Consider the following 20,311-nt stretch of genomic DNA (forward strand, 5'->3'; position numbering starts at 1 on the left):
ATGGTTGTAAACATTGGAGTCTCCCCTCACAAAGGGGTGTGTTCAAAAAATAGACTATATTTTATGCCCTGAAACAGAAAAGATGAAAGTAGCTAATCCAGGTTTTCAAAGTATCTAGTTCCTTGCAGGTAGTGTTCATGTATTTGTGGATCCTGGTTTTTCATTCTCTTTTTTGCCCTGGGATATCTTTCTCGTTATTGAACAGACCACTGGGCTAGAAACACAGCCTCTCGAAATAACCCAAACAAATGCCAGGAATCAGAAGTCTTTTGACTGAGCAAACACAAACTTTGTTTCGTAATGATCTACTTTGACCTGCATAAATAATCCCTTTTTGTAATTCTAGAAAGTGTTCAGTAAATGTCCATAGTTAAGGGAGTTTGTCTACCCTTGAAAGACAAATATCTTGTATTAACAATCTTCTAACAAAATGCATGTTTGATCTGTGTGATATTTTCAAGGTCACTCACCCACAGTTGTGAAGAAATTTTGCTAGAAAGTTGTACCACAGACTACCTAAATATTTCACTCTGCTGGGTTATTTTTGCTCACTTTTTCACTTCATATGTAAAATGTCATAAATTTCCTTCAGTCTAAATATTGGAACAATTTTCTCTAAAAGTACCGAGAGTTAACAAGATGCAGCTGGCGGTACCCACTGGCAAGCATGACGTGCAGATGAGCATACCGATAACAAAGTTGGCCTTGGAGGATGACTGCCCATACTGCTGCTCGATGTACTTCGGTTTATATGTCACCATGCCGAACAGAGAATTGAACTGAAGGGTGCTTGCACACAAATACAAGAAGTATACTGGATTTCCCAAAAGATTCTTCAACGATGGAAGGAAATCTGTGAGACAAAAATAATGGAGTGATTAAAGTCAGGGTCACATCTGGCAGAAGACAGAGCCTCGGCAGCAGGGCTTGGATGGCTGAGTCCCACTGTTGCGGTCACCAGCTGCAGCCGTAGTGTGGTACGCATGCACACCACGGATATCGAGCCATCGGCACAAGTCACAGGTGCGGTCTGGCCAGTTCAGATCTAGACATAGGGCACAGGCATAAAATCTATTTTACAGTTAGAGGTACACTCGTAAGTCAGGCAAAAACAGCCCCCTCTAACTGGTGTGCGTATGAGGCAAGGAGACTCCTACACAGCTGGGAGTCACAGGCAGGGCGTCAACATCAGTTTTCTTGTCTGTTCTTCAAACTTGGGTAGTGGTCACAAGAAAAGGCATATGAGCATTGTCTCCATTTAATGTATGGACTTTTGTGTTAAGAAACAAGCTTTGGTATTCTCCCTTCTTCTTACTATGAAGCCAAACAGTTTATTTTTCTACAAATGTAAATATTACTCACTGGGGCCCTTTCCAAGACCGAACAAGGGAAACCGATCCTTTTCATGGAGACCCATTACCACATGAGGGGAACTCACCAGAACATACTCAGTCCTCCCATCATGGGTGGGAGACATGCACTGGCACACATTTCTCAAGTGGATGGATTGCATCTGTTCTGAAAGGCCCTTTTCCTTTCTGTCCACCTGGACTGATGCGAAACCGCAATCCCGTGGGGGCAGGGGCAAGGTCTACACTGAGGAGGTGTGAGGGTGGGGATGTCGGCAAGAAAGGCTACCAAGACCTTGGGTTGTGTTCTTCAACCATTTTCCCATAATAAAACTGGCTTTTAAATCTTTATTTCTGCTCCTTGTATAGTTTCTCAATTATTTTTATGAACACAGGAAGGGGAGAGAGGGGTATTACTTATAGATCCCCTATAAAGTCCAAACAGGAAAACTGAAAGTATTTTAAAATCAAAGAGAATCTGGCTCACCTCTTGCCATTTCCATTATTTTTGCTTTTTCTCTGTGGGGTGTTTGGTGCTCCATGTGATCATCTGTAATAAACTTGGACTTCTCAGAAGAACTGGAGTCCTCTCTACTTTGGGGCCTCAGAAGACTCTTTGGTAAACACCAGAAAGGCACAGCAGCAACAAGACTTAACACTCCTGCAATTAGGTAACCAAGCCACCAGGCACCTACCCACTGGGGATCCTTTGGGGTAATGGCTATGTGATCTGAAAAAGAGAGAGGACGACTAAGTAGCATGAACAGCAAAGCCGATGTGTTGAAATAAGCTTCTTCAAAAAAAAAATCCTAGCATTAGCTCAGTCACATTATCAAAACACCTAATAATTCATACATAACTTTTTCTAATCTGAACATTATTATCTTGCTATTTGAAGGAAAAAGGGTAGAGCATGACTGTTTCTTTTGCTGTTCCTCAGACTAAAAGTACAGTCTCACTACTGGAAGGGAAGCCATGGTTTCTAAACTCTGCCCTGGGGGGTTCGGCAGAGGGACCCTGGACCCATGGTGGTGGTGGGTGGGGGGCGGGAAGCGCCTGTGAGGGGGTTAGGAGGGGTCCAAACCTTCTGCCAGCTGCACCACATCGGCGCCATTTCCTCTGACTTACATATTGAATATCTGTCTCAGATGTTACTCCAAGGAGCTATGTCCTGCACCCTGTGGCCCAAGTCTAGTCTGGCGCACTATATATGCTATTTACTGAGTGATGTTTAATAGTACTTCAGAACTATTGTAGAACTGAAACCAGATTTGTACATGTACGTAACACATCAATATCTTATCACAAAAGCTTTATTTTTGACACCATTTCTCATTGGACTAAAGGTAAGCACTGACAAAGTTTTTTGAACCAAACCAAGTATTTTTTAAAAATATATAAGGACCTATAAAACATATGACTATACTTCACCTCTATCACCCTCTATGAGAGCAACAAAATAAGCATGTCCTTTGACATCTAGGCTCAATTGCCACTACATTCAACTCGGTAAAATGTTTATACCAGTTTATTGCTGCATTTTCATTGCTTCCTCTTCACCATTTTTCTCTGTACCACTCATCACACCTGTACTCTCTTATCTGTAGCAGTCTCTAGGGCTGGATTTTAAAATTTAAGGAGTCAATAAACTCAGCTATTTTGTCCACTGCATTGAAATAGCACCTGGGATAAAGTGGATGTAAAATAAATTTCGGAGGTTAATGAATTAATAAATGAATCAAGTTTTTGGAGTATACCTGCAGTTTATTTGATTAAAGAAGAATAACTAATGCAAGAGTTGTGCATTCTATTTTAGCACAATAATCCTTGGTTTTTCTGGCCAGTCACCAGTACATTATCAATTGACGTGATTGTAATATGTCGACACACCTGAAACCAACATGAGCCAATAAGTGGCCAGCTTTTAGTTCTAACTATGCTGGCACACATTTGATCTGGCTAAGCAGAAGTGAAAATAATACTTTAGAATGAAAAACCATGGCTCCTCCAGTGCTAATCACCACCTATTTTTAATCCATTTATTAATGTGCATGCTGATTCTATCAACAGTAAGTTTTCCATGGATTATTTTCATTTTATGAGAGATTACCATCCTGTCATTTTATAAAAAGTCAATTTGCTGTTTTCTACACCATCCCATTAAAATTTTACAATAAAATAAATGAATAAACAACAATAAGTTCCCTTACCTAGGTTTACAAAGCCAATGTCAACATACAGTTTGGCACATAATGAGCCTAACAGGAAGCCAAAGATTGGTCCTATAATTGCAACCGTCTGCACACACCCTGCACACACAAAAATAAATAAATGAAATAAAAATAAAATTAAGAAAAATAAGGTGCCATTTCTTTGCTTTTGTAAATTAATACCATTTTCAACAAGCAATGGGAAGGAGATCTGGATAGTAGCTGAAAATATTTCATCAACTCCTTAAGTGCATTTAATTTGTCAAATTTTCAACTTCACTGAATTAGGAAATAAATCCTTTTCAGTTTTGGGAGAAAAATGAATGGCTTTTATGGCATTAATTACCTCTCAGTAAGAAAATAACACCAGGACTAACTTCTCTCTCTCTCTCCCCTCCTCTCTCTCTATATAACATCCAAAGCTTCAGCAGTCCATGAAGTCCATGAAGATACTTACACAAAGTTATATACCATTGGTGTCAATTCACAGTTATTTTCTTTTCATCTGATATTCTTTCCCTAATACAATAGGGTCCTTTATTTAAGTTTTTTATATTATTGAAATCCCAGTATAGACTTCGACAATGTGTAAACTGAATAAAGGAGCTGGATATGAAGTAAAAAGCCTTCCACACTTGATTTGGTTTAGAATGGAGTTGAGAAAACCAGGAACCCTGACTCCCAAGAAGATAAATAAGGGGGGCATCACCAATATAGAAAGCTGCGTTGTCTTCACTGGCAAAATCGTCAAGGTAGGTGATGCCCAGAGGCTGAATGGGTGTTTCTCCAATTCCACGAAGAAGGTTCCCCAGGAAAACATAAACCCACATGGAGGAGCTGGGGTCGATTTCACATTCTTAAAAGGAGAGCAAACAATACCATTGAAATTAGATTACCATCAAAGTTAATATTTATTCTGCACTTCTACAGGTTTTCCTAAAATTGGATTAGAAGGCAGAAGTAAAATACGCCACAGACATAGTTTGATACGCTTGTGCAAGATGGGGAAATGTTTTGTAACTTCAATAGTTTAGGTAGTGTTGTTCCTGTTTCCTTACTTCTCATTTTCTCTCTTCTTTTTATTTCATACTTAAACAAAGTTCTTGGAATTCTTACACTCCAATAGCATTCAATATCTTCCTGTTTAGGATAAAACACAAAAATTTGAACAAAGACTTCTCTTGCCTTACTCTTTAAAATTCTCTATTTTTCGGCAGAAATCACGTGTAATTTTATTTCTGACTAAATTTTATCTGCAAATTTAAACTTTAGTCATTTTTAAATTTAGTCATTTATCTGACTAACTTTATCTGAAATTCAAAAAATTTTATGGCTGATATTTCAACTTTGGGTAGCATTGCCTATAATTACAATTGTTGATAGTGAATAACTGTTTTTAGGGTTCATGTTTAGGAAACAATTTGTATAAAAATTAGAAACCCTATAAGCTTTAGTGGTAAAACTATTCCAACAAAAAGAAGCTTTCACAATATTTTTAGAGTGAAATTAAATGCTAACAACTTTTAAATGCTTTCATAAAAGCCATGTCTTAATATAAATATGTGAAGTTGGATAATTACTCCCATATCATAAATGAAATAAACTTTGAAGAGTTTAGTCACTTTAATAAAGAGGATAATACCAACAACCTCCAACAATCACTTCTGAATACTCCCTTCTGTCAGCCACTGGGCTAAGTTGTTTGTAGGCAATTTTAAATAGAATTCTCCTAGTAATCCTATGACACAGGAATTATTTTCACCTGGTGGTAACCCTTAATTTTTGAAGGGGAAGGACGGGTTATGAAGACCTGGGGTGAATGCCTTCATGTGGATGAATCGTCTGCATAACCAAAAAGACCACCGTGTAGTCCCATTGCTTCTCGTCTTGATTCCGCCACTTCTCATCTTCTCTAGATTTCGATTTCATTCCCTCAAACATAATGTGAACTTCTTCCCCCAAAATTGACTTTGATGTCAATTCTAGCCCTAACATGTGTTTGTGTTATTCTAAGAATCTCGTTGGTTGGGTAATTCTTATAGGTAAGTGTAGACATGTTAGATCTGTGCTTTCCAGTATCAGCAGCCACAGTCACATGTGGCTGTTGAAATTTAAATTAATTAAAATTATATAAACCTAAAAATTAATTGCCTAAGTCAACGAGCTATATTTCAAGTACCTAACAGTCACATGAGGCTCATGGCCACTGTATTGGACAGCATGTATATGGATCATTTTTGCCATCACAGAGAGTTCTGTTGGACGCCTCTGCTCTAGAGTATTACAGAACAATGGGGGCCGTGTACCCAGCATTTTTGAGAAGAGTCCTGAGTTTACCCCACTGTCATCTTTAGGATGAGCCTTGTGTTCGCTGCGTCTAATGTCCACATGTGCCTATGACTTTTAAGAAAAGGATTGAGCTGTGAGTCTTATACTCTGCACACACTTAATAATGTGTTTCTTTACATTAAAAATATTTTCACTCCCCACCCTTAAACCATATGTTTCTCATTTTAACATTAAAGGTTTAAATATTTCCTAACGAGTTGCATTGTCATTTATATCGTGTCTCTTCCCTGTCTAAAACAAAAACAAAATAAAATATCTTCAATGACTTCACACTGTGTACAGATGAAAATTCAAACTCTTTAGCTCAATTCCTTGCCTTGTTATGTGGGCCTGGATTAAATTTATTGTCCATCATATTCTTTATGTCTAGTATGTCCTTCCCACTTTCTCCCCTCCTTTTTCTATATTTCTTTTAATCCTCTGGCCTTTCCCTTCTTTCAAACAGCCAGAACTCCAGTGTTCACTGCGCAGAAAAAAGCATCTCAAAAGAAAGCATTAATGAGGATGTTAGAGGGGTGAGAAGGTTATATGATATAGGTAAAAGACTTGGATGGCTAGCATATAGGTATATAAAAGAAGGACTTCCACACTTTATAGATCCCAGGCTAGCAAGAGGGAGTGAGTTGGGGTGGTGGGAGGAAGAGCTGTGCATTTTGATACTGAAGGGCTATGGAGAGACGGGATTTGAGCTGCTGCCCATGCATCATCCCAGAGATGTGGCAAACACTTGTAGGTAAGGTTTTGGACTCCATGAACAAGAGAACCTGTGCCAGGACGAGCAGGCCAAGTCCAGGGAGGTGGCAAGACCCCAAACATAAAGTGGTTGCACAGTGCAGCTAGGCATCTCTGTCTTCAGCTCCTCACAGGGTTTCCAATGTCTGCAGTAACACAGAAGAGATGATTCCCATGTCCCTGAGGGTGGCTCATACATAACATTGCTGTGTCATGTGCATCAGCCACATGGAACTCTATCTTTCTAACAAAGTCCCTGACTTCTATGTTGTGTGGAAAGTAGAATTATATCCATGTTTCCAAAATAGTCACTTGTGCATCAGAGAGGGTTGCTGTGCTAAAAGAACAAAACATGGACATACGATGACCCCAAGATGACAGGTATGACCAAACACTGTGGCCGGAACGATTAGATATCTAAGATGACAGAGCACCAATAACACCACAAATCCCCCTCCCGTGACTCCCCCCTTTACTATTGCGTAAGCTCTTTAGAATGTAAGCAGCCCCTGGGGAAAAGGGTGAAGGTAGGGAGAAATTGAGATTACGTTTTTCCCATTCTGATGAAAAGAGGCTGAACACAGAAATTAAAATTTCATATCTGAGCAATGGACTGAGATTTGTTCGTGCTAAGCTAGTTTTACCATGATTTCTTGGCCTGCATTTTCGAACCACTGGAAGCTTTCCTCAGTCACCAGCAATTAATGCTACTTGTCCCATATTATTTGGTTGTCTATACATATTCTTGGGATCTCACCATGTACTGCTTCATATTCTAGGAATTTTTATGGCACTACAACATCTCGATTTCAGTAGTAAAACTTTTGACAGCAAAAATTATATATAGATATTTTGTCCATACTAAAGCACATATAATGTCTGTTTTAAAAAAGCTTGCTTAGTCATTAAAGTAAAAACAAAATCATCTTACCATTATTTATTTTAGATTGTGCTTTTTCCATAACTGAGGTTGGTAATTGGCTGTTAGACTCCAGGAAACATGGCGAGATGCTACGAGTGGAATTGGAGAGAGAAGAATACCTTTCATATCTGTACCTGTATGTATAAAAAGAACATTTTCTTTATACTGTGGGCCCATTGAACAGCATGCTAAAAATATTGCATGTGTAATATTGATACACGACCCATTAGGTTACTAGTTTGAGTTCTCAGCTGACCCTGAAACTGCATCACCAAACCAAACCAGCATTTCACAGCAGAGTTTGCTAAAGAGACAACCAGAAAATCTGATTCACAGGCATTATATCATATTTGAACCAATTATCCAGGGTAGTGAAAGAAAATAAAAGTAAGACTTATTCATAGAAGCTCATTTTAATATAAAATAGTCACTATAAGTCACACACTCTCTTGGTGAAAAAATATCCAACACTTGGTGAAATCACAATTACGTCTGCGTCAGAGGAAGAGCGGTGATTTAGCAGCTGTGGTCACTGGCGCTGCATTTATCACGGTAGTGAATTCCGTGGAGCAGCCACAGTGCTGATTCTAGAGAACTGACGATGACTCACGGGCCTTTTGAGCCATTTGTCCAGATGGTATACTTCTTCTTCTCAGTTTATTAATCTGGCTCTAAGTTACTTCTAATTGCACCCTTTGTTCTGCTAATGAGGTTACAGTGGCAGCTGGGTTAAAGAGCCAGTGCAGAATGATAGGGCTGAGATAATTCTAGCTGGAGTTCCCAAGCACCACGCTGCCTCTCAAATGATCCTCCAGGAGCCAATTTCTCTGCTCCAATTGCACCCTTCGGAGGAGAGACAGCTGATAAAAGGATGTCACAACGTCATCTGGATCCTCTTTTTGTTCAGGCAGTATGTGACTAGAGCCTGGTAATCATGGTGATGTAATTGAAATACTAACAGTAAAAACCTATTCTGCATGGTAAGGGAAAGATGTAGAGTTATGAAAACATTCAGGTTAATAAATGGGTTAATTTATATCAATTTTGCAAAACCTACAATTCAGAGGGTCCATGAACCTCATGGAAAAGGTAACGTTTTTTGTATGTATGTGAGTATTTAAGGGAAGAGGTTCATAATTTTTGTCGCTTGTATCAAAGATTCCTTTACCAACATACGTAGAGAATCACTTAATGAAAAAATCTGGTTTTCAATTCTTAGTTACCCAGAACATTTGGCATTAAAATCATGTTGAATATAATTTTCTGTATTTAATAATTCCAGAGATACCAGGAGCTGTTACAAAGCCTCAGGGCCATTAAAGTGAGTATCAATAGTGATTATGCAGTATTTTGAAAATTGATAATTATTTGAGCTTTCTGAATTCAACCTATCAAAAAGCTGCTGTTGCAGGTAAATCAAAGAGTTTTTTTTTTTTTATAGATTCTTAAGTCATAAGTAAAAGTGCAAGTGATCTGAAATTTCACCCAAAGAGGACATAATAAAAATAAGATGTAAATTATAGTGGTTTAAACCATGGGCTATTTTTAAAATTTAAATAATTTATCGTAACCATAAAAGGGGAGAAATGCAGTGGCGGGTGTGAGAGAGAACAGGACGATGGGGTCAGACTTACTGTCCCATGAAGAGCTGAGGCAGCGCGATGAGCAGCGTTCCGACCCCCATGACCAGGCAGCCTGCGCCGATGATTTTTGGCCTGTGAAGCCTGGCTCCAAAGTAGCTAACGAATGTTATAACTAAAAGATTACCTTTGAGGGAAATAATAAAATTTTCATAAGTTAGAGAACTCAGAAAAAGTCATCAGAATAACTAAATGAATTTAACTGAATGTCTATAACTAGCCATATTTTGTTTTGACTAAACTCTCTCCCACCATCATTCCTCTTTTGACTTTCTTTCCTTTAAGCTGAGATGACTGTTGAAATTGCCTTCATGCTCATTACTCCAATCATGTCACCCCTTTATCAGAATAGTTTAATGACCAACCCTTCTACCTCATTTGCACACACCCTCATGATTTGTCCTTCTAAAGTGTTTTATCTGTAATCAGATTGTAGAAGGCATCCTTTAGCTGCTATTTTAAATATTCTTTGCTGATTTTGAAATAAACTTTATTACTGTTTCTTCATTTATTAAAGTTTTCTAATAAAACTTTTATTAGTTTCCCATTTGCTCTTGAAACATACATTATGTTTTCTTGCTTTAGCTGATATTCTCTAAAGAAAAAGGGAAACAACTGCACCTGACTTTAAATGAAATCTAATTATAAAATTCATACTTACGCACAAATGACACTTTACAATTTGCTTATATACTTTTTTACAAAAAGATAAGACTCAAAATTGAAATAAAAACTGCTACACATAAACAATTTTAGGAACACATCAATCATATAACCTCTGTTATATAAAATCTCCACACAATATACCCACCTATCTCTTTTTTAAAAAAATACTTGAGGAATGATTTTTAAAGGTGGGAATTAGGTTTTTCTAAAATGTCTGTAAAGGTGCATGCAATGAGGGTGTTAACTGGCTAAACATGCTCTAGGGAAGATGCTCTCCTGCTTTCCTGTCCACAGAGTGACTGGAAGGAGGTGAAGAGCGACACAGAAACATTAAAAGTGCAGAATCTTAGTAGCTTCCTACAGTTTCTGCTTCCACGGATTTGAGGGCAGGCCAAGGAATCTGCGGGGTGAATACCAGCTCAAATGTGGTGGTGGGGATGGCTCCTGGAACTTACTTTGATGAACACTCTTCAGGGTCTCAGATATCAAGGGGTTATAAAGTTTAAACCATTTTCATTTGGAATATGTAGTTTTTAAGATCTGTAGTGTTAGATGGAGCAAGAACTTAGCAATACTGGAGCAATTGATTGTGATGGTTGATGGGTAGCCATGAATTAAAGTCCTTCTCGTGTTTCCAATTTTCTAGCAAGAGTGCTTCCTTACATCTGTAAGCAATCATTTAATTTACTACTGTTTATTCACATTGCCAGCTTTAGTCAAATGTAAAAAGAGCAGTAATTTTTGTAACCTTCAGAACAATAGTGATAGTGAGAAAAGTGGATTGCATAGTGGCTTCAGGCTTTATAGCTCTAGAAATATATAGCCTCCATTTAATTTTCAAATTGAAAACAATTGAGTTTGAGATTTCTCATTTGACAGTTAAGTATTTAGTAGAAGAAATTTTGTATCACACATATTGATAATTATGTCTGTATTTTTGTTAAAGTGTCACAACAAATTAAACAAAAAATGAGCGCTGCTGGGAATGCAGAATCGTATAGCTATTTTGAAAGACAGTTTGGTGGTTTCTTATACAACTAAACATTTTTTTAATCCCAAGGATATGTTTCTTATTGATTTTAGAGAGAGAGGAAGGGAAAGAGAGAGAAACATTGATTGGCTGCCTCAAATACATCCCAAACGGGATCAAACCCACAACTGAGGTATGTGCCCTGACCGGAATCGAACCTGCAACCTTTTGGTGTGAGGGACAGTGCTCTAACAGACTGAGCTACCCAGCCAGGGCAAAGCTAAACATATTTTACCATATGTTCCAGCAATCACGCTCCTTGGCATTCATCTAAAGGAGGTGAAAATTTATGTCCATACAAAAACCTGGAAATGGATATTTACAGTCTTCACTCATAACTGCCAAAACTTGGAAGGAACTAAAATGTCCTTTAGTAGATGAATGGATAAGTAAACTGTGATTCATCCAGAAAAGAGACTGTTACCTTAGCACTGAAAAGACATGAGCTATCCATAAAAGGACATGGAGGAACCTTGAATGCATATTGCCAAGTAAAGTAAGCCAATCTGAAAGGCTTCATACTCTATGATTCTGACTATAAGGCATTCTGGGAAAGGCAGTGCCATGGGAATGATAACAAGATCTGTGCTTTCCAGGGTGAGGGGCGGGGCACAGGTGACTGGGCAGAGCACAGGGATTTTTAAGGCAGGGGTACACTGTGTGGTGCTGTGATGGTGGGTTACACATTTGCTCAGTCCTACAGAATGTGAGGCACCAAGGGTGAGCCTCGTATGAACTGTGCGCTCTGGATGGTAAGGAGCAGTCCTTGTGGGTTTGTCGGTTGTAAAAATGCCCCAGTCTGGTGAGAGATGTGCGTAATGGGCGAGGGCATGTGTGTGAAGGCAGGGAGTCTACGGAAAATCTCGGCACCTTTGATCCATTTTTTCTGTGAACTTAAAACAACTCTAAAATATGAAGTGTATTACATACTAAAATATAAAAGAGCAAATCTTTTATGTGTGTGAAAGAAAATACATGGAAAATATTTGAAACAAGGAATTAATATCTGGAAATGTGAGCAGGTCATGATATAGAACAATTTTATTTTCTTGGCAATGCTCTGTGGTGGCTGTAGAACAAAACCTGTGTCATGAAAACATACTTGAGACGAAATTGAGTATTAGCGTGTATTAGATGATAATGCCAAATGATGTGAGAGGTTAAATGAAATTGTTCTGCAAAAAAGAAGAACTGACAGCTAGAGAGAGGGTTGAAATAGGTCCAGAGTCCTGGAAGGAAGGAATGTGGAGAGAGGAAAGAAGAAAATATTAAAATTATGGTGAAAAAATGCACCTTTCTGGAAAACTGTGAAAAGAAAATAACTAGAGCAAACTTGTAATGTTTCAGGTAAAGTTGTGTAATGCAAGTAATGAAAGTTTAAGTTATTTCATTATATCTAATCCGATAAGTAATTTCTATCCTTAGAATGATCTAGAAGACTTAATCTGTCGAGTTGCTCTGGGACCTGAAAATCTAAGAAATAGTTTAGACCAGATTCTTTTTTTTTTTTTAAGATTTTATTTATTTAGTTTTAGAGAGAGGAAAAGAGGGGCAGAAAGAGCAGGAGGAAAACATTGATGAGTGAGAGATACGTGGATCTGCTGCCTCTCACTCGCCCTCAGCTGGGGACTTGGTCTGTGACCCAGGCGGGCATCCTGACTGGGAACCCAATCAGAGACTGGGTCTCAGGCTGGCATCAATCCACTGGGCCGCACTAGCCAGGGAAGATTCTTTTTAGTTTCTTCCGTTTCAAAATATTTATATTCTATAATCTAAAGTGAGCATAAAGTATCATTGATATTTAGTTTTCTGTTTGTTCAGTCCTTCTTTCTGAGTCTGATTTATTCTTCTGAGTGGCACCAGTTGCCTCTTCGTATTTGTTTTTTCACGATGCAGTGTATCACTCTTACCCTGAGTCTCCAGGGCCCTTCATTCAGTTCAGGGTCACAGGTAGGGCAGGCGGCAAGGAGTAAATCAACTACCTAAGGAGCTTACACAAGGCAAAGATACAATCAGATGTTTCTGAAAGTCTTTGCTCCACCAACTCTGCCCATTGACTAGCGGTGTCAGCATCACCTGGGGAAAGTTATCAAGTGAAGCAGAAGCTGGAGCAGTTGGAGACTTTTACTACAGCATATGTCTGAGTCCCATACTGGCAGTAGTGACCACAGAGCTACTATTTTACACTAACAAAGAATTAAAGCCTCTTATTTATCAGTTCAGGAAGCTAACTGGGATCATACCCTTTCAAATACTTCCAAAACTCTGAGTGAACTCAATTGGTCTTTTCAAATTCTAAGAGTCTATAGTCACTCGCTAGCCAAAAACACCTGAGTGAAGGATTTTTATTATCTGCTTTGCTCTATTGTTCTTGTCAAAAGAATTCTTCTCCTTTCTTCTTCAGGCCCTGGGTAGAAAGCCCCTTTAATGGTTTAACTTCTTCAATAATTACAATAATTTTTCATACAGCTCATTTGGATTCTTCTAAACACTGAATCCCAGAGTTTCCAGGATCTAAGACCCTTCTGTAAAGACACTGCCCACATACTTTAAACTCGAAATACTAACAGCATCTCACCCCCTCCTCCAGGGAAGTCTCTCACTCTGGGAACTCTGCAATGTATGACCCCTCTAGTAGTGAACACCTGGGAATACATTGCTGTTGCTCAGAGAGAACAACTTGCAGTGAGGATGTTCCTTAGTCATGCCTAGAAGACCTTGTACTTAAAAGGAAAGTCAGGCGTCTGTAACACCTACCAATTTCAAAGCTTCCATCGATAACTCCCACCAGGGAAGAAGGGATTTCAAACCTTCTCTCTATCTGGGTGATGGTGCTCTTCAGGTAGCCCTCTGCCAGCGCCTTGGCAAAGTACACAAAAGACAGGGCACCCAAGAACACCTGGAAAATATGACAGGTCATAGTCTGACGACTCCAGCTTGACAGCAACTGGAAACTTACTAAACAAACCAACAAAAAACCCAAACTGAGAAGAATGTAACAAGCTTGTTGTCATTGAAAATGTTATTCAAGCATTTCAGCCTCAAGCTCATGTATATTTCTAAAAATTCAATTTCTCTGGGCAGTAACAGAATTTTTACACTATATGTATGTTGAACTCCTTTTTTCTTCCTTCTTCCTCCTTCCCTCAAAGGACATTAAAAGGAGTCTTGACTTTGAAAGAAGATTCATTGCATGGTGAAGCAAAGAGAGGGAGGAGCCATTCATAGGTAAGAAAATAAAACAAACGCCATAAACCAACACATACCAAGTTCAGCACACACGACTGTGTGTTTCACACTGACGGTGCGTGCAACTGTTTGATATCTGGCTTGTGTATTTTGCTAGACCTGAGTGTATGATAGAGTAACCATAAAAAAAAGACATATATTTGTTGAGTGAATGTTTGGTGCAAAGAAGTAAAATAGGAACTTGGAGGGACAAAAAGCACCACTGAACTCCCTCCATCCCTTCCTGTGTATCAACAAGTCAAATATTTCATTTTTAAAATGGGAATGATGTAATGCTTTATAGATTAAATGTTATGACTATGCATAGTATAATATGCATATTATGCATATTATCTGATACATGGTAGATGTTTAATAAATATTAGTTTTTCCTTTCTCTCTCCTTTCTGTTTAAAAGGGAATTCAAATGAGCAAGAAAAGTAATTTTAGCTACACGGTCAGGCAGGGATTGCTTTCACTGCCTGGCAAAGTGTGGTTTCAATAGATTGCATCGAGGATCACTTTTTAAGAAAGAAAAAATGTGCTTTTAGTTATATTGTATAGAAAAGCATCTTGGACAGAGAGCCAAGGCTACCAACTCCTCTTAACTCTTTGTTATTCTTCAGTTAACTACTTACAGTTTTTTACCATTTAGTTGTTTGTTACCTTTAGCTCACCACAGCCCGGCTGTTTCTCCTCTGAGGGGGAATATTCTGTTTTAAAGGGAGGCCTCTCAACAGGCTGCACTGACTTTTTCCAGAATAACTGGATATTTTCTTTGGATGAAGTGTCCATTATGAAAACGTTCCTTGACTCTGATCTGTCAAAGTTGATTTTAAGTAAAAAACAAAAACATTGCATTCAAATTCACATGGTTTATTCAATAATATTTTATTTCGCAGTAGATCACAATTCTGTAGACAAAATTTGACATGAAAGTCCTTTACTGTACCACAGTAAGTTGGCAAAGTTTCTCAATTAAAATCGACCAGGAAGTGTGATGAACTAAGCCTGCTATCAGGACTCGGTTGCCAGCATTCCCTCCAGTTGAAGCCTCATTATGGCAAAGAATAAATTTAAATGTTGCCTTAGGAATAAATAATGAGGCAGAATTTTACTAACTTTGTGGTCTTGCCAGTTTAAACGAGAAGCAAGCAGGAAAGGAAGAAGAGGAATTCAACCATTTGAGTATTGCTTCATTAGAATCAAGTCTTTAAAGCCTTTAAACCTATGTTCCTAGCAGAATGGATAGAAAAGCCCATTGTGGAGCCCTGGAGCACATTGTGATTCTGTAAGTCTGCAACATCCAAAGGCTTAAAATATGGCAGAAAGGAAGGAAGAAGAAAGGAAGGAAGAAAGAAAAAAGGAAGAAAGAGAGACAGGAAGGAAGAAAGGGAGGAAGGAAGGAAGGAAGAAAGAAAAAAAAGGGAAAATGAACCAATTTGTGTATTGTTTTAGTTTGGCAAATGAGGAACCAGCAAAATTTATATCTCAGACTTACATTTTATTCAAGCAAAAGTAGTCTCTGGCCTTCCTTAAGTAAGAAAGCCGGCTTCCCTTTCTATGTTTAGCTTCCCACCCTCCCTGTCCCTACCTAGTCCTGGACGTGTTCACATACTCTGACCCTATTTTGTGCCTGTTCACATCTTTAGAATTCTACATGGCTCAGTGACTGCCTACAAAAGTATTCTAAGTGAAATAATGAAAAAATAAAATAACTCCTGTGCCCTGGCGGGGGTGGCTCAGTTGGTTGGAGCATTGTCCCACAACAAAAGATTGTGAGTTCGATTCCCTGGTCAGGGCACATGCCTAGGTTGTCAGTTCGCTCCCTGGTCCGGGTGCATAAGATTCCTAGTCCGAGTGCGTAAGGGATGGCAAGCAATTGATGCTTCTCTTTCACATCAGTGTTTCTCTATCTCCCCTCCTCTTTTCATTGCAAGTAATAAAATTCATCATTCCTGATTTTCAACAGACAAATTCTAAGAAACTAAGAACATTGAGATTCTTCTCTACAACTATCTGATACCAACAGCCAGCTTCTACATCCATTGGATCACTGAAACTACTTTTCCAGAACAATAATTTGTAAGAACAATGAAAACAAGGTTTAGGAAACATTGAGTTGTACGATGTTAAGTAGGTTTCTTTAGTAAAAACTACTGAGTCCCTTTAATTAAATTCCCGGAAAAACCCATTACTGGATTTAAAAAAATCAAAATGACTAAATGTCCAATAAATTATGGAATACTCATGTAAGAAAGTCTTTCGAAGCCCTTAGATATTAGTATAAAGAAGCAAATATAGTTATATAGAACAACTTTCATCAGAGTTGTTTTTAGAAATACATGCTCCTGAACAGTATACATAACAGTCTATTTTATAAAAGAAGTAGCCATATATATTCACGTATGTATATACATAGAACAAAACCTAAGAAAGTTTATTAAGAAAATGTTAACAGTCATTATTTCTTATAGGTGATATTACAGATAAATTTTTAAAATGTTTTGTGTGTTATTTTCTAAGTTTTCTTTATCAAACACCAATTTCTTATATAAAAAATTAAAGTAATAAAGATATAAAAATATCACCAAGCAAAAATATATATAAAACTAAAAGATTTTAAAATATAAAATGAATAATATTAAATGCAGTTCAAAATGCAATCTTCTTCCAAAAACCAACTATATAATTTAAATTGACCTACTGTTTTAGAAGTTTAGAAATAGTAGTTCCCATTAGACATAATACTAAAGCCAGTGACTAGAAAATGCAAATAAGCTATTTAATAAAAAAATATTATCACTTACACTACCTGCTATTGAAAATATTAAAAGGGTTACATTCAGAATGCTAATGCTGAAGAGAAAAAACCTATACTGAAAAGAATATTAAAAACTTGAGACACCCAAATACATTGCCTGCTTATATTTGGAGACGTTGACACTAAAGTCAGTCTCACTAGAATCCAGGAGTGATGCCAAAATGAGAACTTTAGTCATCCTGGTGGATGTTGTGTTAGGACAAAATGACATCCAGTTTAAAATTTTGACACAATAGTTTTCCTGAAAATATAACTTTATCTTGGTGGCTAATTTGCATATCATCTCAAGTATAGCGTGTTTCAAGGAGGCTGGTTTATGAGCATTGAGGCTGCATCTTTCTGTGAAAAGAGGGGGAAGAAATCAGTGACATGAACGCAAGGTCTCGGGTCTGCAGGTGCGCTTTCTCCTTTTCTCTCTATGGCCATCGCAGAAGGAGAGAAAAGCACACAGTCGTTTAGAAAGATTTGCATTTGGCTAATTCTTCATTGTTCTCCTACTACTTGAAAAGATGACTCCAGAAAAGAGTCACGGCAAAGTTTTCATCCAACATCCTGGGTTGTAGTATAACTTATTCTGGAGGTCAAAGAAAAATAAACCAAGTGGGTTTTTTTCTTTATTTTAGTTTAAAAAAATTAAATTCTCAGTTCACATGAGTTTGAAAGTCAGTCTCCCCATCTTTAAAGAGCTCAGGTGACACAGACAGTTGTAGTTGGAGACACAAATGTACGACCCCCTGTGCCCTGATCCTGGGGCCCACCACGCAGCAGTCAGCCTCCAAAGACTGTCCCAGAGTCAGGTCTTTGGTAGTGGGTGGCACCACCCACCTCCCTTCATGGTCTTCTCTTAGTCACCTCACAGGAAGAAAACTATTCTACCAGCTTGTCTTCTGGACACCAGGGTCCCTCCCTTCAGGAGGGAAAATAATGTCACGGTACTGGCAAAGAAGGAATGTGTGTTCTTTAGTAGGCTGGCCCTCCCAGTACAAGTAAGTGTTTGTGTAGATCAGATTTAATAGGTACTATTTATGACCTGGGTGATATATATATTTTTGGCTCAGAGCATTTAAGTAACTTGTCAAAAACTACCCAAATAATAAGCATCAGAGTCAAAATGTGAGCCTAGATCTGAGTGTGTCTGACTTCTTTAAGCAGTCTCTTCTATTTCCACCAACCTAACAAGTGGCCCAAGCTGAATTTTGGGGGGAAAATGTTACGGATAAGACACTATGCAGAATTCAAGGGTTTATTAACCTCTCGCTTGTGAGAATCTGATGTGTTGGTCACAAAACAGGAAAGCAGAAACCAAATCTTACCTGGAAGTGGAGGTCAAAGACAGCCAGTTCCTCTCAATGTGCTCGGCAAGAGGTTGGACCACACTCCACTGGCTGGAAGAGCAGACTGGGGTGAATGCTCCAGCAGCTCTGAGCAGTTTTGCCAGCTGGGGAAAGCCTGGATGGGTGCAGAAAGAGCAAATTAGGAGGAAGAAAAGATGAAGGGCATGGCCTCACCCCTGGGCAATCTCTTTTCTTTCCTCTTTGCTCCTGGCCTCTTTTCTCTGGCAGTCGTCAGAGAACAGGCCACGCTGGCAAAGCCCCTGACATGCATCTCAGCTCCCAGGGCACAGAAAGAGCTGAAGCCTTTGAGACATTTCTTTGCAATTTGCTGCAAGTTTAAGGCCACACGTGATAAAGCTTTCTTTATGGGAGAGAGTGAAAAAAGAAAAGACCACTTGTGATCTTGCTGATTCCCAGAAAACACAACTCTGCAGGGGGCAGAGGGTAAGAAGGGAACAGAAGCAGGAGGAGGGACGGAAGTTTGCAACAAAGATCCCTCCTTCTCCTTCCAAGACGTTTTTTAAGCCAGCCGGTCCTTGAGGACATCGCTGGATCCTGTTGGGTTTTGTTTTTTTTTTTTCTTCTTTTGAAAAAGGGCTCCTTGAGCTAAATCTCTGCATGGTTTCTTTTCCCATTGGGATTCTAGTATCTGCAGGGACTAAATATCAGGTCAGGATCACGACTGTAGAGTTTTGTCCAGAAAGAGTTATGCTCATATGCACAACTACTGAGTCTTAAAAATAGGGAAAAAAAAAAACACCATTGAATTTTTGGCATTTAATTGTATATCCTATCTAAATTCCAAGGAAAGATAACTCTTGCACTAAGAAATTCTACAATTCTAATAAATTCTTTTCTCAAGAGTACCATTTTAGAGGATTTTGAGCTCATTAGCTTGTGTTTGGTTTATTACTAATAAATGAATTTGCTACCAGAATTATCCGGGATCCACCATATTCTTAAATGATTGTGACTCTGACCTGCTGTGGGCTCACGCTGGCCATGGCTCTTCCAAGCCCCATCACGGAAGGCTGGCCGGAGGGCCCCTGGCCAGACGGGATGTGTATTGCTTTGGAAATTGATTGTAATTCCCTCCTTATCTCCTTTTGGTAGTGACTTCTTGTCCTCTGTGACTGCTTCTTGACCTTTCCCCTCTGCACGCACACAGTGAAGTAAGGTAGTTTAGAGTTAAGCACCCCCTTAGTCTGGGACCTGTTAAAACAAGTCGGGGCTCAGGGAGGTGCCCTCCTGTGCTTCGCTGATCTGCCGGCGTGGGTGCTCCCTGGAATATGGGTAATAAAAGCTATGTCTGCTCCATCCAGTCCTCCTTAGGGTTTTCTCAGCTCATCCAAACGGGCAGCCCAGATTCCCGGGTTTGCCTCCTACATTATACCTGGTCACTTAACTTTTCTGAGTTTAACTTCCTCCTTTGTAAAGCATAATTTTTATTTAAAAAAAAAGAGAGATTCACAGGAGTTTTTTAGGATTAAATTACATCATGCATGTATTCAAAAGTACATGGGAAATAACAAAGCATTAATGACTAGAAGCTATCATTACATATATAATTTCAGTTCACATAATGGTCTGGGCCATAAATCAATAATCAAATATTATTATAAGCATAATTTGCTATGAAAGAAGAAAGGATGTGAGAAAAATATAGAAAAGAATAAGCCTTACAATAAAGCAATGGTGCGCCTCCAGACTCTGCAAGAGCAAGCATTTTAGTGTAGCAATCACACCAGCCTCTGCCATCAGGAACAGTGAGCAAAAGTCTCAGTAGGTCCTTGACTTGCAGTGTGGGCAACAGGCAGCCGCTGATGCACGAAGGAGAGGCAGTATTTGCCAGCCCACAGTGCAAAGGGACTACTTTTTTCTTCACCAAAAAATCGTAATTCTCCCCTGAGAGTAATTTGGTCTCTTCCCAGCTTGCTCAAATTCACTCTCTAGCATGGTACCCTTCTGACCTCTACTGTCGGCAGTAAATGTTACTGTTTTCAGTAACATGATACTTCTTTTACATG

The 20,311-nt window shown here is 38.8% G+C and overlaps 1 protein-coding gene across 1 annotated transcript in view; it reads right to left on the reverse strand.

Moving 5' to 3' along the window:
- SLCO1C1 (solute carrier organic anion transporter family member 1C1) overlaps positions 1-20,034 on the reverse strand; it is a 40,932-nt gene extending 20,898 nt beyond the window's left edge. Inside the window, exons 1-10 of the mRNA XM_024575778.3 lie at positions 19,968-20,034; positions 18,264-18,399; positions 14,793-14,946; positions 13,656-13,797; positions 9,197-9,329; positions 7,572-7,696; positions 4,269-4,415; positions 3,560-3,658; positions 1,837-2,079; positions 689-853 (exon numbers count right to left, since the gene is read on the reverse strand). Of these exons, the coding sequence (XP_024431546.2) occupies positions 689-853; positions 1,837-2,079; positions 3,560-3,658; positions 4,269-4,415; positions 7,572-7,696; positions 9,197-9,329; positions 13,656-13,797; positions 14,793-14,946; positions 18,264-18,399; positions 19,968-20,010 (1,387 nt within the window). The 5' untranslated portion in view covers positions 20,011-20,034. The remainder of the gene's footprint in view (positions 1-688; positions 854-1,836; positions 2,080-3,559; positions 3,659-4,268; positions 4,416-7,571; positions 7,697-9,196; positions 9,330-13,655; positions 13,798-14,792; positions 14,947-18,263; positions 18,400-19,967) is intronic.
- Positions 20,035-20,311: the final 277 nt, after the last annotated feature.

Source organism: Desmodus rotundus, chromosome 3 (genome assembly GCF_022682495.2).
Source record: "Desmodus rotundus isolate HL8 chromosome 3, HLdesRot8A.1, whole genome shotgun sequence".
Taxonomy (NCBI): Eukaryota; Metazoa; Chordata; class Mammalia; order Chiroptera; family Phyllostomidae; genus Desmodus; species Desmodus rotundus.